Here is an 18,634-nt window from a genome sequence, read left to right as displayed (position 1 = left end):
AATGAGAAGGACCATGAAGCTACAGGGCATTTCTCATATCGCCAGGCAGAAAGCTATCTCTGAAAGTTTTGCGTTTCGCAAGGCCATTATCCTTGCAGATATTGTCCAGTCATTCCAGTGCTGAGAAGTGTTTCTTCTCCACAGCAGACAGCAAAACCAGCTCCTGAGCTGAGCAGCCGACTGCCAAATGTTGTCTCCTGTGGGAAAGAGGGTTGTGCCTGGGGATTGTTTTGCTGCAGAAGCCAACAAGGCTGCAGCCCTTATTAGCAATGACCAATGTAACATATATGTGTTGCATGATGCTATCATTGCCTTGTAGATCAACAGTTGTCTTCTAAGGTCAAGTTTGTGCCTCTTCCTGCTGCCATGCAAATTGCACAGAGCAGCTTTGCAAGATCAGAGAGGGAGTATTTGAAGGTCAGCAGGAAATCCTGTGTTAAGGGGGATAGAAGAGAGAAAGAGCAATCTCTACTGAAAAAGCCCCCCAGACTGGATCTGTCTCCTAGTCTGAAAAGGATACCTTTCAGAAACAAAACTAGTGAGAGGTGATAAAGCAGCGATGGAAAAGGTGCGCTAAAATAGGCTGATCTGCCGAGGCCAATGAGTCCACTGCCTGCTCCCCAGTTCTGCAGAGCAAGACCTTGGAGGGGATAAAGACCAGGGGCTGTGCGATCCCCAGTCTCTTCCCTAAGGAACTGGGATGACACAGAGCTTCTCATGATCTCCTTTCCGATGGGAGCAAGTGTCAGAAACACCTGGGATGTGATACGAGTTGAGGGAGGAGGAGATGCACTGAGATTTGTAGGCACTTCACTTTGGGCAGAGGGCTGGAGGAGAGAAGAGGTGGGAACTGGGGAGGTGAGTCCTGTGCATGGTGCACGAGACACACCAGAGGAGTCTGCCAGAGGAGATAAATGGTTGTGGCATTGCACAGCAGGAACCTGAGACAAAGGGAATGCCGCCTGAGCAAGAGGCTGAGGTCCCTCCAGTTCCTGAAGAAGAAGGCACAGAGACCTGTGGCCAGCAGGACTGGCCAAACTCTGCCAAGGCTCCATGCAAGGGAATAGGATCTGCCTGGCTGGGATAGTCTACCAGAAGGGCTGAATCCTGGGCTGCCTTCCTTCACCACTTCACCACCGAGTAGAAGGTGTCAAGCCCTCCAGCTCATCAGCAAGTTTTCCAGCACATTTACAGCAAATTCTGAATCCTGGTAGAGGAAGAACTGGCAGCCTCCCTGCTCGTGAATATTTATGGCCTGTCCCAATGCCACAGCAGTTCAGGATGTCTGCTCCAGGACACCTCAACCCGCACATATGTGACATCTCCACCAGCACATAAGGTAGGGGTGGGAGGGAATGGGTGATGCCACAGGAGTGTGAAGACACTACACGTGTGTCATCTGGTCCAGCAAACTGGCTTGCCTGGGTCAGGGGCTGGGGGTAGGTGGGGGAACATGTTAGAGACAGCAGACCCAGCAGGCGGCACAGGGAGCAGTGGGGATTTCATCCTCTGAATGCGACACACGTTGCCGGAGTCTTCAGCAGCTGCCTCTGCGCTCAGTGGTTCAGCAGATATCAGATCTCTTAATGGGTACTGGTCCCTTGGGCCAGGCAAACAATGAGCCATCTCAGGTCATTTACCAGACAGGCCAGGATGCTTTCAGACCATTCCTGACCAGGAAGTAATTAAGTGGCTTCCTATTTGTATTCTCCCGAGCTCCACTTGTCTGCAAGTGCTTGTTAGTTACAATACGAGCTAGACAGCATTTGCGGCACAGCAGCCAGCTCTGTATTAAGCCCCAGGGTCCAGTTCAGCTCAGCAACTGGCGATGAGGCATTCTCCAGCCTTGTCTGGAGGCAGTTTGATGCACTGGCCATTAGGCACTGAACACACAAAGCCACAGAGGTGCTCGAAGCATGGCTGAAATCCACTGACACTCTGGACATAGCCCTAAATCGTCCCCAGATCTCAGCCTGAGGAATATCTGCTTAGAGGCAACCTCCTGCTCTCCCAGAGGAGATGCATGCCCAGTGTTTCCCATTCCTCCTAGTCCCTTGGTGCCGGGAGCTTGCAATGACTTTCCGAGGCAACACGGTCCCTGTAGTGTATAGGAGGGAGAGGGCAGCTCCCTGGGGGTCTGGTAGAGCAGAGAGGAGAGGAGCTATCTACAGAGGGAAAGGTGAGGGTCTCCTGGAGGGTCAGCAGAAGAGGGATAGAGTGGGACTGGAGGTGGAGAAGACTTCCTGGACATGTTAGTCTGACCCAGGCCAAAAGGCGGCATCAGCCCCAAGCAGCCCACGTACGTGACGCGTGCCCTGTGCCCCTGCCTACCTCGGGCAGCTTGACTCGTCCCTCCTGGAAGGAGCAGGAGCTGGGGTCATGAGTGCAGACGTGGCGGTACTTGCACCAGTGACATCGGTAAGGGCTCTCCACGCACGACAGACACCTGAAAACAGAGAGAAAGAGTAGTCACTTGGCCAGCCAAGTTCTGTGAGCCAACAGGAGTTGAGGCTGAGAGTGTTTCTCAGAGGGAAATATAGCCCAGCAAACATTGCTTTTGCCATCACTAGCAGAAGGCCATAGGCTTTGAACTGACCCAACACCATCAAGTCGCAGGATGGTGCTGGACTTGCCATGGCCTCAGCTGGTTGTCACTGTGTCTCATATTAATCAGATAATTCAGATTGCATTCATATCATTGTAACTAGAGTAGTAATAAATATTCGTTGTATTTTGGTTGCCCTGTTACAACTTTTAATCTGACTATCATGTTCTCAGCTTCATACATAAGAGGCGTTCCCTTTTTTGCCCATAACAAAATCCTGAGTGTAACCAAAAATACAAGATCAGGGGATGGGTGTAAACTGCTACAGCCTCGCTGCCTCCACCAGTGCCTTGGGAGCTGCGAACACATCGTGAGAAGGTGACTAAGAGAGGGGCAGGCAGGAGGAGCGATGCCCGTGGAGGGCAGTCCCTGTGCACCAGCAGTCCCATCTGGCTAATCCTTCCACTCTCACGCATGATACAGAGGTCAGACACAAACTGGGATGCACTAAAGTCAGAAAGCCAAGGATTAAGCAGGGCATTTTCTCCCCCTGTGTCCCACAGGCTTATTAGTGTGAGTTCTGCCCAGGGTGATGGGACTCTTGCAAATGTATGAACTGTATTCTTCTTTTCTTCATCTCAGCAGAGAAGGAAAGACTATTGTAGCACTTGCCTGGGAAGCAGAGGGCATATCTAGGATGTCACCTGCTCAGGGTGTAGGAAAGAGCCGTGCCCTCCATCTTACAATGTTTTGCTCTCCTATGCCCCATAGACCCTGTAGAGTAAGAGCTGCAAACACCTCTCCTGGCTGTGTTACAGCACCGACTTATACGTACATCTCCTTTTTATTTTTTCATTTAATACGATGTCTGCTCACCAGCAACCAAACTGAGCCGTAACGAGCTCTCTGCACAAAACAAGCGCTGGACGGTAGTGACTCCTGGTCACTCACACTGTTGGAGATCTTCATGTAGTTGCAGCCTCTGATGTACCTGGAGAGGACTTGGGGTGGGGAGGAATTTTTCCGGCCCTTATGTGCCACTGGGTTTTTAATGGGCAGGAGTGAAAAAATTGCCTCCAGTAGAGCTTGGCTGAGCCCAACAGGCAGGCGCACACCCTCTCCCCTGTCTCTGTGAAATCTCGCTCAACTCCAATCCACTTTCAGCTCTGGTACAGCGAGCTATTCTTCAAATTGGTAACAAGTGCTTGCTCTGATACATCAAATTAAAAATGGATAGTGTATTATACTTTGTCAAGTAAGAAACCAAAACATGCCATAAATATTTAACACCACCATCTCTTCTGCTCTCCCCCCCAACACTTGCTTTCTGACACCGTTTGTCAAAGCAGCAGGAACACGGAAACAGGATTTGTGTTTCCTTGTGAATTGCTGAGCCACAGTAATTATCTGCTTTTGGCACTTCTGCTGGCTCAGTGGTGGGGACAGAGCCGCTCAGCCTTGCTCAGGGGTGGATCAACCTACTGGAAGAGCATCTTTCTGCAGGAAAGCGGCAGACCTGCTCCGGTGGGGCAGCTCCTGAGCAGCCCTGGGTGCCAGCTAAACCCCAGAAGAATGGGGTGCAGGGCAGGAAAGAAGCTGGCAGGGTGGAAAAAATGGTCTTGAGGGAATCAGCTGGGTGTTCCCCGCTCAGTTCACAACATGCAGGAACCAGAAACTCCCGTCTTTCCAGATCTGAAGGTCCAAGCTCATGCTAACCACTTGGGGCAGGCTCCTACTGATGGGACTGACAGCATGGATGAGGGCTGGAGGTGGGTATGTACGAGCAGCATCCAGCCATCCACAAAAAACTGCTTAATAGGCAGATGAGGGGGCCATTTGCTGAGGTTGTGACTCACTTTTGACTCAATTCTGTGGCAAACTCCCGCTAATGTGGTGCTCCTCTGCCCGAGGGACACATGAAGATGACAATGATGACTCCTCAAGACAACGCCTTCCTGCAAAGGAGGCTCATCAACAGAGCAAATGGTCACTACGCTACTCTTGGCCTTCTCAGGAGGGACGCCACCGTGCTGACTATCACACAAGTGACCCTGGCCCCTGGTCACCTCCACACCTAACCAGCTTCCTGAGGGACACAAGCCCCAGTCAGCAGTGGATTCTGTGGCAGATCCAGGGGTAGAATGGAAAGCAGGTATCAAAAGAAATGAACATACGAGTTGTGGACGCTGCAGTTGTAGAAGACGAAGCTGGTGCTGGCAAAGGTCATACCCGTTTCCTTGGACTTGAGCTGAAGCTGGACAATGTGGTGGTCTCCTGGGGAAAAAAAAAGACACATCAGTGTGAGACTGCTTTGTTAGTGTAGTTAAGCCCTGTTGGTCATGCCACCAGTCTGAACCTGGAGCTGTGCCACAGTACCTTGGCTAGTCTATCCTCAATAGATGTAGAAAATGCAATAAAATCCTTCTAGAGTCCAGTTCTCTGAGTACATCTCTCTCTCTTACGGTACTGGGGTGATGGAGTGTGTCTTCACCACTGGAAATTAGCATACCTGGGAGCAGAGTCTGGGCTGTATGATGACAACAGGCCTAGACCATACCTCACCAATTTCAAAAATATTCTGACTGAAGTCATCAGGTAGGAAAGCTAAGCTCAAAGAAAGGATGCAGATGTCTGGAATTAGGAGGCCGTTAAATTTGAGTACTGTCCTTAAAGTTCTTCCTTGCTGTTGGTTCATTTGATGTCCCCAGAAGGAAGGAGCCTGTGGAACATTTCACTGCTGGCCCCAGACATTGGTGGCCTGTGCATACACTGCCTGAAGGATAAATGTACTGGCTTTCCTAAGGGGATAAAGAAAGATCTACATTCTCCTCACCCTCATTATTTAACATCTCTGAATATGGCCCAATACCCAGGACAACCATGCCTGAAAAAGGCCACCTCCCGATCCTGCGCCCAAAGAGAGATTATACCTTGAGAAAGCAGGGTGAAGGAATGAGCAAGGACGATAGATACCATAATAGTGAGGATAGGGTAGGGGCTCCCTATCTGCAGCCTGGGAAATACTGATGGACAGGAAGATTCCCACATGAACAGTTCTTCCAGATTCACTCACCCCGTTCACCCCAAGGTCCATTCACCCCAGCCTTAGGCTACAAAGACCCCATCTCCGTGTGAGAGACATCCACGAGCCATTGAACTTCCAGAAGGACCCATCCATTTCCACAGCAGACCCATCTGCAGCAAAGCCCGCACCTCAGCTCCTACACACCATCTCCTCATTCCCATTCCCATGGCTCCTGTGCTGGAACTGTCACTTCTTCCCACAATGCCAAAAGCCCTATTCAGAGCCCATCAGCTGTGGGTAATGAGCGGGCGCAATAATTGCAGTAATTTGGTGGGGAAGGGACCCATGTTTAATTCAAGACCTCAACCTGGCTGGCCCTTTCACCTCTATTATTTTCCTCCTCACCTGAAAGATTCATTAATCAGGCCAAAGTAAACTTGACAATTCGTCGCAGCGTGCGCCCGTGTGCACGCTCACCCACCTACGAGCACACACGCGCACAGACGCGCGCACAGACCACACACTTCACTAAACACATTTTGCTGCCAGTGTTCGACTCTGCTGCCCATCTGCTGCCGCCGGCTTTGACAACTCTGTTAACCGCTTCGTATTTAACAACTTTGCCAGCGTCTTGCATATATTTTAAAATGGGATGTGAGAATTGGGTAGCCCCAGGGATCAGATGTGCTACAGAGCTGCACATCCTTTGGTTCAAACCCAGCTTCTGGCACTACGCATGGAGGACTCTTGGTCTTTGCAGAGTTGCGGAGCACCAGCTGCTGAAGTTGATACAAGCCGCAGGTGCCCGGCTTCTCTGAAAACCATGCTTCACAAAAAATCTCTCTCTTGTCCTGCCTCCAGCTTCCACTGCTATTTTTGTTTGCTGGTTGATTATAGCCTGGCCTGGGATAGATGTCCATACCAAGGAAATAGTTTCTGGCATCTGTCTTGGTAGGCAAACACGACTGATAACTCAGTGGGACCTGAAAATGGTAACAGCCCTCTGGGAGCTTGTTTTGGGACCACAATGGAGAGCACCGGCAGCTGTGTGCAGCTTGGGGAGAGCAGAGATGATGGTGACAGTTCATGTCACTTCATTTTCTGTGGCCTGAGGATCCTTAGAGACAAACTTTACAGTACATTTCACAAGAAGCTAAGGATGAAAATGGCAGCACCCTCTCTGCATCTCTTGGGGTGACCAACAGGGTCAAGGTTTTTATAGTAAGTCCCTGCAAAGAGCCACAGGTGCTCTTGAAAGTACCTAGAAACGTTGTTAGAAAAGGAAACAAAAAAGGGCAGGGAGTTGTAGGTGGGGGGACCATCCTTGGAGACAAGGTATTTTTCTGTCCTGGACCACTTTGGGAGAGGGAGCCAGTAGCAAACCTGGAACAGCTGAAAGGAGTAAAGGCTGGGGACAGAGCAAGGAACTAAGCATAGAGATCTAAATCTGGGAGGAGCAGGATAAAATTACAGGCAGGATCATTCATGCCTGCAGGACTTTCTGGCTGCTGCATGGGATGCGATGTGTTGAGAGCATGTACACCCTCATTCCCTGGGTTGTACAACACCAGCCTGGGCAAAAGGTGCACAAATATCCCACATCCATCTCTTGCCTTCGCTAGATGTATGCAACTGCCACTCGGTGGCAGTCTGAAAACACACAGTATCACACATATAAGCATCTTAATGCATTTACTGGTATTGCAACTCAATACTTGCACACGTGTGCACACATAAACAGACACATTCAGACAGCTCCCGTTACAAAGTGCTGCTGCGCAGCTCCAGCCCCAAGCACCGGCACAGCGTCCCACCCGCTCCCTGTGCTTTGCACCCCCTGTCCTCAGGCTCCCACAAGCTCTGCTTTGGGAGAAAGTAGAAGGAGAGACACAGGGCTGTGGGGTGAGGAAGGGAGGGAGAAGTGGAGCTGTGGGATACCCACCGTTCTCGGTGATGATCTGGGGCACTTCTTTGGCAGCTGGCGAGATGCATTGGATCTGACTGCCCACCACCAAGCCATCCATCTCCGAAAGGTCCTCAAAGGTGCAATTGACTCCTGCTGACAGCTCAGGGACATTGTAGGTCTCCAAGACCAGCTGCAAGCAAAGACGGAGGGAGAGAAGAAGAGATAGAAAAAAAAGAAAAGAGAGAATACTAAGCCAAAAACCAGAGCTGGGACAGCAGGAGAGAATTACACTGGAGAGGTTGGACAAAGAGCCTCTTGCTAGAGAGAGCATCCTCCTTCAACAGAAAGCAGCGATTCAGGAGAGGGATGTGTGCGCGGAGGGGGAAGGGGATGAGATGCTGATGCCGACACAAGTGGTACGTGGCTATGGGGGGACGACGGCACTGCACCCCAGTGCTGGCTGGGTCAGTGGAGGGGAGGGAGTGCTCGCTATCTGTCATGCAAGTGTAAGGTTAGGCAGGGAGTCTTTGGAGCCAGCCGTGAAGACCAGGGCTTTGGTGGCCCCAAGGCACGCGGTTTCTGAGGAAGGTGACTACTACTCACAAGAGGCACTCTGCAGACTACAGAGAAACTGTAGCGCTCCAGTCTAACTCTCTACGGCCTGCTCTCCTAGCATCAGCAGATGGGGGAGCACTCTGTCACCAAGTTCCTGTGTAAGGAGAGTCTAGTTACAGCCTTCAGTCCGCCACAAAAAAACGCTGTCTCTAGAGGCACAGCAAACCTCTCCTGCCCATCCCACCAAAGAAGCAGTTGGCTCTGGGGACATGCTATACTGGGGCTCCATACATAAAAAAACCTGTGAAGGTAGAATTGCCCATGTTTTTAGAGTTCGTAACACCCGTTGGCATTGCTATGTCATTGCTCATGGTCATGAGAAAAAGGAATCTTATGGCTGGTTTCCACCACGTTCATTCTCTGGAGAAGGACCCTCCTGCTGTTAACTTCCCAGACCAGTTAAGGTCCTGCACCACAGCTCTCCATCACTGAGGGTCCTGCCCAACCCACCAGATCATGTCTGAACACAGAGAGGCATGCCAGGGTACTTCTAGCACCTGCTGATGACTTAGCAGTTAGTACAAATTTAGGATTTTTTGTGACCAAACGCTAGAGCCAACCCCCTGACACAGGCACAAATGCAGATGCTCTCCACACTTGCCTCCTCCATGAGCTAGCTGAGGCCCCATCTGAGGTGACAGCCACTGAAAGGAGACACAAATGCATGCTGAAGTGTTGTTTCTACCAGCAGAAAGAACAGAGGAGGTCAGTCCAGGTGACAAAACAGGAGAGGATGATAACGTAACATAAGGCTTATTGCTCCCCCACACTTTATTTTCCCCACTTAGAGAAGGCTTGGAGCTATTCCTTCACACTAGGCACCATCAGGGAGAAAGGCTGAGCAGACAGGCCTTAGTCTTGGCTGACATAAAGCCTTTGTGAGAGTATGTTCATTTTTGGGCAAGGGGAATGGCAATGGGAAAGGTGATTTTTTTTTTTTTTTGTCTTGGATGGGGAGTAGGAAAAAGCTTTGGTTATTTGGATGAATTTAGTACTCAGGCTAAATCCAGTCTCCCTGCTCACTAATACCTTGCTAGCAATGGAGAAGGGGAAACTATTCTGCTTAACAAACCTCTCTCTGAGCATGGATGATGCAGAATGAAGGTGTGCCATGCAGAAGATGACACCAATGGATAGTGTCATAAATGTCATGAGCCAGTGCACACTCTGAACAGACCAGAAATCCTACAGCCCACATGCCTGCTCTGGAGTTGCTGCAATGAGGAAAGAACGGAGCCCCACAGCAGCAGCCCTGGATTGAAACAGACTCAGATACAATTTTCCAAGTCCCTGTTAGTGTGCAAAATTTAAAAGACTGGCTGGTCACACAGATATCTTCTCTGCCTCTGTGGGCAAGAACTCAATATCATTGACCCTTTGCTAGAACCCAGGTGAGACTCAGTAAGGACGCTGCCAGTCATTCGTTCGTTGGTGCTCCCCTCCTGATTTTCCAAGAGACTATCTGTGGTGACTGTGCAGGAGCTGGGTCACCAGTCTATCTGGGACTGGGCTGAGACTCCCATCAAAATGTTCATGCAGATTATTGGGCAACAGTCGGATGATGACAACTTCTGATCCCAGCAGCTCTGGGTTGACTTGCCCTGGGAGTAACCTAGAGGTAAAGGTCTTTTATTCTGTTATCATTTTCAATCGCCCTGAGCCAGCTAGTCCCCCAGGATTTATTCCAACATGAAAGAATTCAACGACTACTGAGAGAATAAGAAAAAGAAACCTTTAACTCCCAGAAGAACAAAGGACTTAAGATGTCTCAGATCAGTTTTGTTTGAAGCCTAGGAAAGTAAAGTCACAGCAAAGTTAAGAGGCTGAAACAAAGCAGCAATGATTGGACATGCAGGCTTTGAAAGGCTTATTTCATTACCACTGAAGAAACCCTACCACTCCAAAACCTGTCACCTGGAAGACATCTGGCAGCTGCACCTTGAGCAATTCCATTTAGACCTTTCGGGTTGTGGGGCTAGTGACCAACTCGTCCAGAGATGGAGCTTTGGGGTCTGGGTTATCAACTTATTTCCAGCCCAAACTAGTATGGCCAAAAAGACAGAGCCCTAGTAGCCTGAATGAAATGGGTCTCTGCCTCCTTTTCGGAGCGTGTTGGGATCTCACCACATAAGGTATTGCTGTCATGAGTCAGGAGAGAAACCACAAGCTGGTTAGATCTTCAGCAGAGATTTCTTGCCCCAAGCCCTGCCTCAGGATCATCTACTTCTCTGCCAGCATTCACTGTGTGGCTTTGTTGGCTTGAATAGCTCAAGGCCGTAAAGATTAAACCTTGTGCTGAGGAAGGTCACAAGAGATAGCATGAACCTCGGCAGCCTTACGTTCCTCTGCGTAGCATCCTGCCTCTCTGCTCTGCATACTTGGTGCTGGAGCTGGAGTAGAGTGGAGTTCTTGGTGGCTTAAGAAGGAAACATTTCCACCCAAGAAGATGGGAACTTGGAGCTTACTGAAATAACGCGCGGTATCCCTCACTTGCCCTCCTTCTAGAAGGTAATTTCTAATCATGATGATGTCCCTTGCCTAAAGTCCATGCCCAGCCATAAACAAATCCCTCTCACAGGGAAGTAAACAGCTACGTTGGGTGCACACAAGAACTGCAGGGCACAGAGCCCCTTCAGACCTGCCCTCAGCTACTCACAGCAAACAAGGAAGCCTCTTTCCACACTTCTAGACAGGGGATAAACAAGGCCAAAATGTTCTTCCATGGCAAATCTTTCTCTCTGCCAGGAAAGTTGCTGGGGAAGTTAATGGACTCTGGAGAACCTCTTGCATCAAGCTGCCAGTCCTTCCCACTCATGCTGAACCCAGGTTGCACATACCTGGGTCTGTCAGACTGCATGGGCAGGTTAAACCTGAGGGGGGGCAAGGATTAACGTTCCTCACCAATACGTTGTACTGGGAGACGGAGATGTTGTTGGGATGCACGGTAAGCCGGACACACTGCTTCATCTCTGAGGCGAATCTCCGAGGCTCGCTGGAGCGCTCACACCGCTCCTTCCTTGTGCACCTGAGCAAACAGGAACAGAGAGGGACAGAGTTAACACAGAGCCAGGCTGGGAAGATGAGGACAACCTTGGGACATGGGAGGAGCAATCATTTTGGATGGAAAGTCAACACTGCACCCTTTGGGACTGCACTAGCCAGAAAAATCACACTCACGCCCTGGAGCACTCCGACTCCGGTGTTAGCAGCCATGGGATCACTCAGCAGGCTGGAGAGTTGCAAGGACACCACGAAAGGTGGAAGGGTGATGGGTGAAAGCCCCATCCCTTGGGTAGAATGCACAGCTGTAGAGATGCTCTGTCTCTCTACCCACATAGCAGATACAGCGTAACCTTCCCCCGGGCAAACCCACAGCCCTGAAAACCATCCTATCCAAGGGCAGTGGGACATTTTAGGCAGGGATGTCCTTTTAGAGTAGCTGTGCATAGCCCGTGCTCTTTGGCCCTGCTGAGAGGACTGCAAATCTGTGGTACTTCTGGGCTGCTGGTGCCTCTCTGCTGGGACGGGGCAACCCTCCAATCCATTGCTCAGCAGGTGCTAAGTAATCCCTGGCAGATGAAGGATTTTTTGGCATCTGGTTTGAAAGTGCCTGACTAGAAGTGCCCAGGGTTGAACCTTAAAAATTCTGGTGTTCCCAATTAGTGACAGTTCAGTGAAAGTGGTGGGTGCATGGTACCTGGGCTGCACAAGCCCAGGATGTTCATGCCACTCACTAATTGTGGTCAGTGCTTTCAGCACTGTCACTGTCTTTCATCTTATCTGTCTGGTGTAAACACAAGCCAGCAATGTGAATTGGTAGCGGTGCACCCTGTTTGAATCCCGATTTGCATTTGCTCAGCATAAAGCACATCTGTATTTTACTCCATGTGCGCTGCCAAGGCCATTGCTTCAAGGAAGATGTCTGCCTAGAAATCCACAGGGTTAATACAAAAGGACAGCTTCAACTGCATGCCAATTACCTTTTGCCATTAAGCTAATGTTATGGACTTGCACAGGGTGTCTTCAATGGATTTCGTTATTAGCAGTGCTATTACCCCCCATTAAAATCAGCTATAAAGACTAAGTGTGGATGTTAAATTATTCACCCACTCCCAGACTTCAGAGTCTTAGTTGTGAGAGCACACAGGGGCTGCTGGAGGGTTAGCTCCATGATCACCCCTCAATGTCCTTGCTCCCTGGAGCAGAGGGAGCCTATATGCATAGGGTTTTGCAGAGGGGGATCTATGGCAACACATGGAAAAGCAACCCAATATATGGCTGAGCCTGAATGTTACGAGGCTTGGGGGCTGGCCTAAAACTTTAGGCTTGGCTTCTCTCTAGTGGCTGACGCTAGATAAAATGAACACCCCGATTTCAAACTCAAATTGCTCCATTTTTCTGGTAGAGAAAAGTTTCGCATTCCCAGTGGCAAGAATCATAAAGGGAGATCGCTGCCATTCTCAGCATGCTCTTGGTTTGCCTTGCAGATTTGAGAGAGCAAGAGCAGCATTGCAGCTCCCACTCTCTGTTCCCTAGGAGCCTTCACCCCATTAAGTCTCCTTTAGCGCTGCCGCATGCTGGATCAGGAATTTTAAACGTGCAGTCTCCAGAGGGTTGGACGGATAGCCGATTAACTACTCCAAAACTGTAAAGTCCCCTATCGCGGAACGAAAGCCACGGCAAAATGCTGATCTGAGATTTTTGTAAGCACTTCTATAAAACAAATAGACAGAGCAATTCCATCACAGCTCTGCAGGGCGTGGGAACTCCTCTCCTGAGAATAGCTTGGAAGGAAACCCTTTTGGGCTTGATGTCAAAACCCAAGTGCCCGAATTCTTCAAGATGTCCTGCTACCTCCCATTTATTTCCTCCAGCTGCAGCATGACAGCAATGTCTGGATTTTCTAAAATTAAATGGGCAAATACCCAGGCTCAGTTCAAGTGTAATAGCACAGTAGGTTGCAAACACACCCAGCACATTTGTACAGGAGGCCAACACATGGGTATAGGTTAAGCATCTAGAAATGTGGTTTGTATTCCCAGCCCCACCACTGAGCAGGAATATAATAATCAGCATCTTATCTTGCTGTTTACGGGTCATACACATTTAAGACATGTAACTCTTCAGACCAAAACCTCACTCTATATTAGACTGATGTGTCTTGCAGACTTGATATCTGTTGTAAGGTGTGTTGCCATCCAAATAATGACTTGATGAAGAACCAAACCAAACTAAGCCTGGTTTTAATATAATGCTAATGTTGCAATGTCAGGCTCTCAGGAATTAGGCACTGGCAGATTGAAAGTAGCTTCTGCACTCCTAAATCTGCTCCCTGGACTGACGCACTGCAAGCCAGACTTTAATTACAGACTTTAATTAATTCTGCCACTTCCTAACTTTTGACTTTGCCTGTCTGACTTTTTCAATGTAACTTCTCAATTTAAAACAAAGGCGAGAAAAAAACGCAAAACACCCAACTGTGCCTGGTGCTTGAGTCTGATGATGGGGGAGCTCTGCCAAGCTGAACCAAAGTGGGCCGGGCTCTGGGTCACCAGCAAGGTTCAGGCTCTCGAGTCAACATCACAGACCCCTTCCTTGAGCTAGCAGCAGAATTCATCCCAGGTAACTGATGCCAGCTGCTGCATAAATCAAGACTAAAGGGATGGAGCCGCCTGCCAGTGGGTTTTGCAGGTTTGTCCATGCAGAAGGGAGTGATGGGGGCTCTTCTTCAGAGCCTTTTGCCCATGGTTTCCTCCACCTCCTCTTCCTTGACCACCTTATCTGTCCTGAGCTGGAGCACGTGGAGCATCCTGTGGGTTTACACACCACGCTCTCCCAGGTAGCTGCCCAGCAAGTTCTTCAGAGGCAAAATGTGATGGATTCTCAGGGGAGCAGACAAAGCAACATACCAGTCATAAAGTAACCTTCTCCCTCCAGTCTTCCTCTGCACTGCCAAAAATGTTCTGCCCTCCCCCAGGAGTGGGGGGAAACAGCAGAGAAAATTGTTTCAGCATGTGCAGAGCAAAGCATTGCCCTCCAGTGTCAGTCCCAAATCCCTGAATGGTGTTGGCTGAAACGGAAAAACGACTGTGGCAAAGCACCCAGCCGCTGAAGGCAGCTGCTCAGAGGGGACATCGCAGCCCAGAAAGTAAGTTCAGCAAATTTTAAATATAGGCAAATGGGACTCTTAATAAATAAGTACTTCCAGACACAAATGCCTGCCTTAGAGAAGTGGTCACCTGGAAGGCAGCTGCCTGCACAGAGCAGCTGGACTGTGAAAGGGATAATGAAATATCCCAACCCCAACTAATCACTTCTGTTGTCTCTGCTGAGAGTCAGCGTGTACTTGGGCCCTGGGAGATTGCTGTGACTCTGCTGCGCTCTCATCTGGTGTGTCTATTACAGCTTATGCAGAAAAAATGCCTTGTACTGCCAATAACTGTTTTGCTTTAATAAAATACCAGTAACTCTAACATGCTGGGTCTGTCAATATGCCGAGATCACTTTCCACTGCCATATAACCTAATTCAATGCTATTCATGCTATAATTAGCTGGTGCGTAACTCCCACCCAGTGGCATCACATTACACTTAAGACACCTTAAAGAGCGTATTCCACTCCTGAACTTATTTGCATAAGATTATGGTGTAGACACGGCACTTCTCTGTACATCTTAATAACGCCTGCTATTTCATTATCGGCTGCATCTTTAACAATTGCAAGTGTCCTGCTTCTGTCCAAACCATTAGTACAAACACTAAGAAACTGGTCCTACCGCTGAACCATGAGGAATGTTATTTCCTCCTCATCTCCCATTAAGAATAAATACCGCTAACGCTAACCCTCTGTTCACCATCCACTAACCAATTATTTTAATAATGTTAAATTAATACTTTGCGCTTCTATAGCATCTCTTATCTGAGGATCTCAGAGGGCTTTGCCTGGAGCTAATTAAACTTCACGACACCTCTGTGAGGTTGAAACATTACTACACAGAGACAGAAAAGAAAGGCATAGACGCACGTGTGTCTGAGAGCAGACTAAAGCCCAGGTCTCGTGAGGATGAGATGACGGCCCTTGTTTGGGACCCAAAAGATCACGTTTCAATCCCAGGACTGCCATCTGGGACCTAAAGCAACCTGCTGGGGCCACATTCTGCAAATGCCAGCTGCAGAGGGGTAAGGTGCTATTCCACCTCTGCAACGAGATGCTAAGGGCTCTTCTGCCTTGCTAGGGCTTGGTCAAACCAAGCCCAGACTCACTCCCCCACCTCCAGGGTTTGTCCCTAAATGTCCAAGGTTAGGAGGGTTAATGTGAAGGCCAGAAATTTTTGGAGGGGCTGAGCAGATACCCAAGAGCTCCATGCACCTGGATAGACCAGGTACAAGAAGGGTCAAGTGGGGTACTCCTAAACCTGCGAGATCTTTTTTTTTCCCTGTGCACAGCATGGAAGAAACATCATGCTACTGCAGGGCTGCCAGCCTAACAGAAGGCATGTTGCGTCTTTACCATCCAGACCTCATGGGATCTGGACTAACGGTGATCAAGTGGCTGTGATTACAACATCTGCAGGGGATGGAGCGTGGTTCAGGAGGCTGAAGGTGGAAGGAAGATCTTTTCTGACCGTGTAGAGGCTAGGGGCGGGGAGAAAACCGGGGAAAAGATGCTATTTGCAGAGGGAAGGGAGCAGAGGAGTTGTGATGCCAAGAAGTAAGTGCTAAATGAGGCCATCCCTCCTGAGAGCAGTGGGGTGGGACAAGGGCCTCCAAGGGGGATATTTCTCTACCCCTCCCACTTCTTGTCCATCTCTCCATCCCACCACTGCCCAAAATGCCTGCGTTTGCTTTGCGTGACTCCCGATTTCTTAGCAGAGGGAAACGAGAGGAAGGTGCCGGTGCGTTCTCCCCTCCCAAGCAGCGTGTCCAGAGGTTGGCAGAGCTGCAGATCCTCTTAGGACCTGAGCCAGAGCATCCCTGCAGCTCTCATTTCTTGCACCAGGATGGAGACACTTGGTGCACAGAGAGCTCTGCGGACCAAGATCCCCAGCCTTCTCCCTGGCCATTCATTAGGGACAAACTACTCCACAGTCCCATGAGCTATAAGCTTTTCCCTTAGTCATACCTGCCAGCAAGCCAGACCTTAGTATCACTTGTGATAACAAATTAAATGCATCTAAAAGGCACAGTGGCCCTTGTGCCTAGCCTTTCTAGAGGTAATTATTTTCTAAGACATGCAAAACCCTGATAAGATCATGCAGTGAGTTTCTCTTATCGTTTGGGCTTACAGGGTCTGAGGTGCTCAGCTGCTCCACAGACCCATGTGATGGCCTGGGGCCACAAGGCTTCATGGAGAGGTGGAAAGTTATTTCTGCTAATTCACACTATTAGCCCAATCTGGTGGTCCCTGCTGGAGACCAAACTAACTGACACCCTGAGTGGACTAAATAGACAGAGACAAATAGTCCTGGGAGGAGAAAGCCAAGGAGAAAGTTCTGTAAATCCTTTTTTCTCTCTCTTTTTTTTTTTGGGGGGGGGGAGGTGGAAAGAGTGCAGTCAGAAAAACAGCATATAGTCCTGACTGAGTCTCTCTTGTTTATATCCATAGTTGTTGAAAAAGGAGAAGATTTTTATTCTGTTTTCTTTTTTTTTCCTTCATTTTCCCAGAAGCAGACTAAAATATCCAACTTTTCTAATATGAGACAAAAAAAAAAAAGAAGACAGTTTTCTGGCAATGGAAAAGGTCTTATCTGCAATTTTGACTATTAAAAACAATTTCCAAGACAAAAGAGTGGTGATTGGATCTGATCAAACATTGCTACTCAGAACAGAGGGGCTTTTTTTTATAAATGGCAATTAGCACATTATACAATTTTTTTTAATCAGGAAAAAAAAATCATCTTACCATTAAAAAAAAATGAATTCCCAGAAATAAAATCCAAACAAATTAATCCTTTTTGGAAAAGCCTCATCACTTGATGCACAGCAGTTTTCTTTTGACTGCTTTTGCATTGCAAGACTCATAATCTGGCCGGTGAGGTGGGCTTGCAGGGAAGAAGAGGGACCTGAAGCATCTATATTTGATGTCAAAGGTGCGGGGGAGCAGCACAAAGAGAGCTTAATAGTTTGGCTCACTCAGCAAACCGAAATGACACCCTTCCACCACCTCCAAACAGGTAATCCGCGGGCATCGCTGGTTTGCAAAAGGTTTTGACATTTCAGCTTTCCTTTCTGATTCCAAAGGTGACATTTCCCGCAGGGGACAAATTCACTCACCCTTTGACAGAATAATCACAGCCACCCTTTCCTTACACCTTTCCCCCGCCCAGTGCTGGTAAACTGGAGGTGGCAGGTGGGAACCCCCACATAGCCCAGTCACACCAGCCAGGACAGGCCACCGGCGCAGGATGGGACATTTTGATGGGACATTTTGATGGGACACAGGCTCAATGCTGGGATCCCCATTTGCCTCCCCAATCTGTTCATTCCTAGACATTTTGTTGTGGTGGACGGGGTCACTCACACCGAGGTCCTCAGCTTGTGCAAGGTGGAGATGTTGCCCCACTCCATTCTCAGCCCTTCCCAGTTCTGTGGTTTTTTGCTTGGACACGGTTTCCCATGCTCTTCTCATGTCTATTCAGCTCTTCCCCTTAAATTCACCCAATCTTTTAGTCCTGCCGCATTCTCTTCTTCTCAGGTTGTCTGTCTGTCTCCTTGACTCTTATCACCAGGGTTGTCATGTGTCTCCTAATCTCCTCATGCCCAATCAAGAGAAAATAGAATATGGGGAAAGAGAACATGGGATTGGGTGGAGCGGGAATAGGGAGATGAGGAGAGGGGATGAGGGTGGGGACGAAGGCACCGGCAGACAACTTGCATGTCCCAGACTCTCTGTGAGGACACAGATGTGCAGGGCTGATGTGAACACCCACATGGTCCAAGCCACAAGCACTCCCGCTTCTTCCCAGTGTTCACAGTCTGACCTTTCCTCCGTCTCCAGTGGTCTCCTTGCCCAGCTGTGTTGGATAGATACATCCAAGGAGAGAGTTCAGAAGGAGGGTAGAGGGGATGAAGGAAAACTTTCAGGGAAATCTTATTTAGGTCTTAATTTGAAGACCCTGAAAAGCCCAGATGGTCCCAGCTGTCCTGCAGGCAAGATGGGGCAAGAGGCAATGATTTTCCATTTCTTCCATCTCTTCATCTCCAAGGGGAAATCTGAGATTTCCCAGCCCAGCAAGAGCCCGTGGTGAGTGAGGCAGGCTGCACTTGCAGGTGGCTGGCAAGGGTCAGACTGAAGAGGTTCCCCTGTCCCCAGCTTAGCACAGACCACCAAACTGGGAATCTCAAATCTAGTGGGGGGTGCAAGCATGGCCCAGTATCAGCTCTCCTTGCCCCTGAGGGGAAGAGGCACTTCCTCCAAAATGAAAGAACAGAAAGGATGGCTGTTCCTCCAAGTCTTTGGTCCTGTACGACACCAGCATCTGCATCCTGGGCAAAGCTGGGGCAGGCTACAGAGCCTGCGAGGTGATGGGGAGACTTCTGGCATC

At 49.2% G+C, this 18,634-nt stretch overlaps 1 protein-coding gene across 1 annotated transcript in view; it reads right to left on the bottom strand.

Annotated features, from left to right (window-relative positions):
* Positions 1–18,634, bottom strand: part of PLXNA4 (plexin A4) — a 421,093-nt gene that overhangs the window by 100,783 nt on the left and 301,676 nt on the right. Inside the window, exons 5-8 of the mRNA XM_010581025.1 lie at positions 10,993–11,116; positions 7,513–7,666; positions 4,720–4,819; positions 2,332–2,446 (exon numbers count right to left, since the gene is read on the bottom strand). Of these exons, the coding sequence (XP_010579327.1) occupies positions 2,332–2,446; positions 4,720–4,819; positions 7,513–7,666; positions 10,993–11,116 (493 nt within the window). The remainder of the gene's footprint in view (positions 1–2,331; positions 2,447–4,719; positions 4,820–7,512; positions 7,667–10,992; positions 11,117–18,634) is intronic.

Source organism: Haliaeetus leucocephalus, unplaced genomic scaffold, assembly GCF_000737465.1.
Source record: "Haliaeetus leucocephalus isolate CR32 unplaced genomic scaffold, Haliaeetus_leucocephalus-4.0 Scaffold751, whole genome shotgun sequence".
Lineage (NCBI taxonomy): Eukaryota > Metazoa > Chordata > Aves > Accipitriformes > Accipitridae > Haliaeetus > Haliaeetus leucocephalus.
The sequence above is the reverse complement of the archived record's forward strand: the minus strand, read 5'-3'. Positions and strand labels throughout refer to the sequence as shown.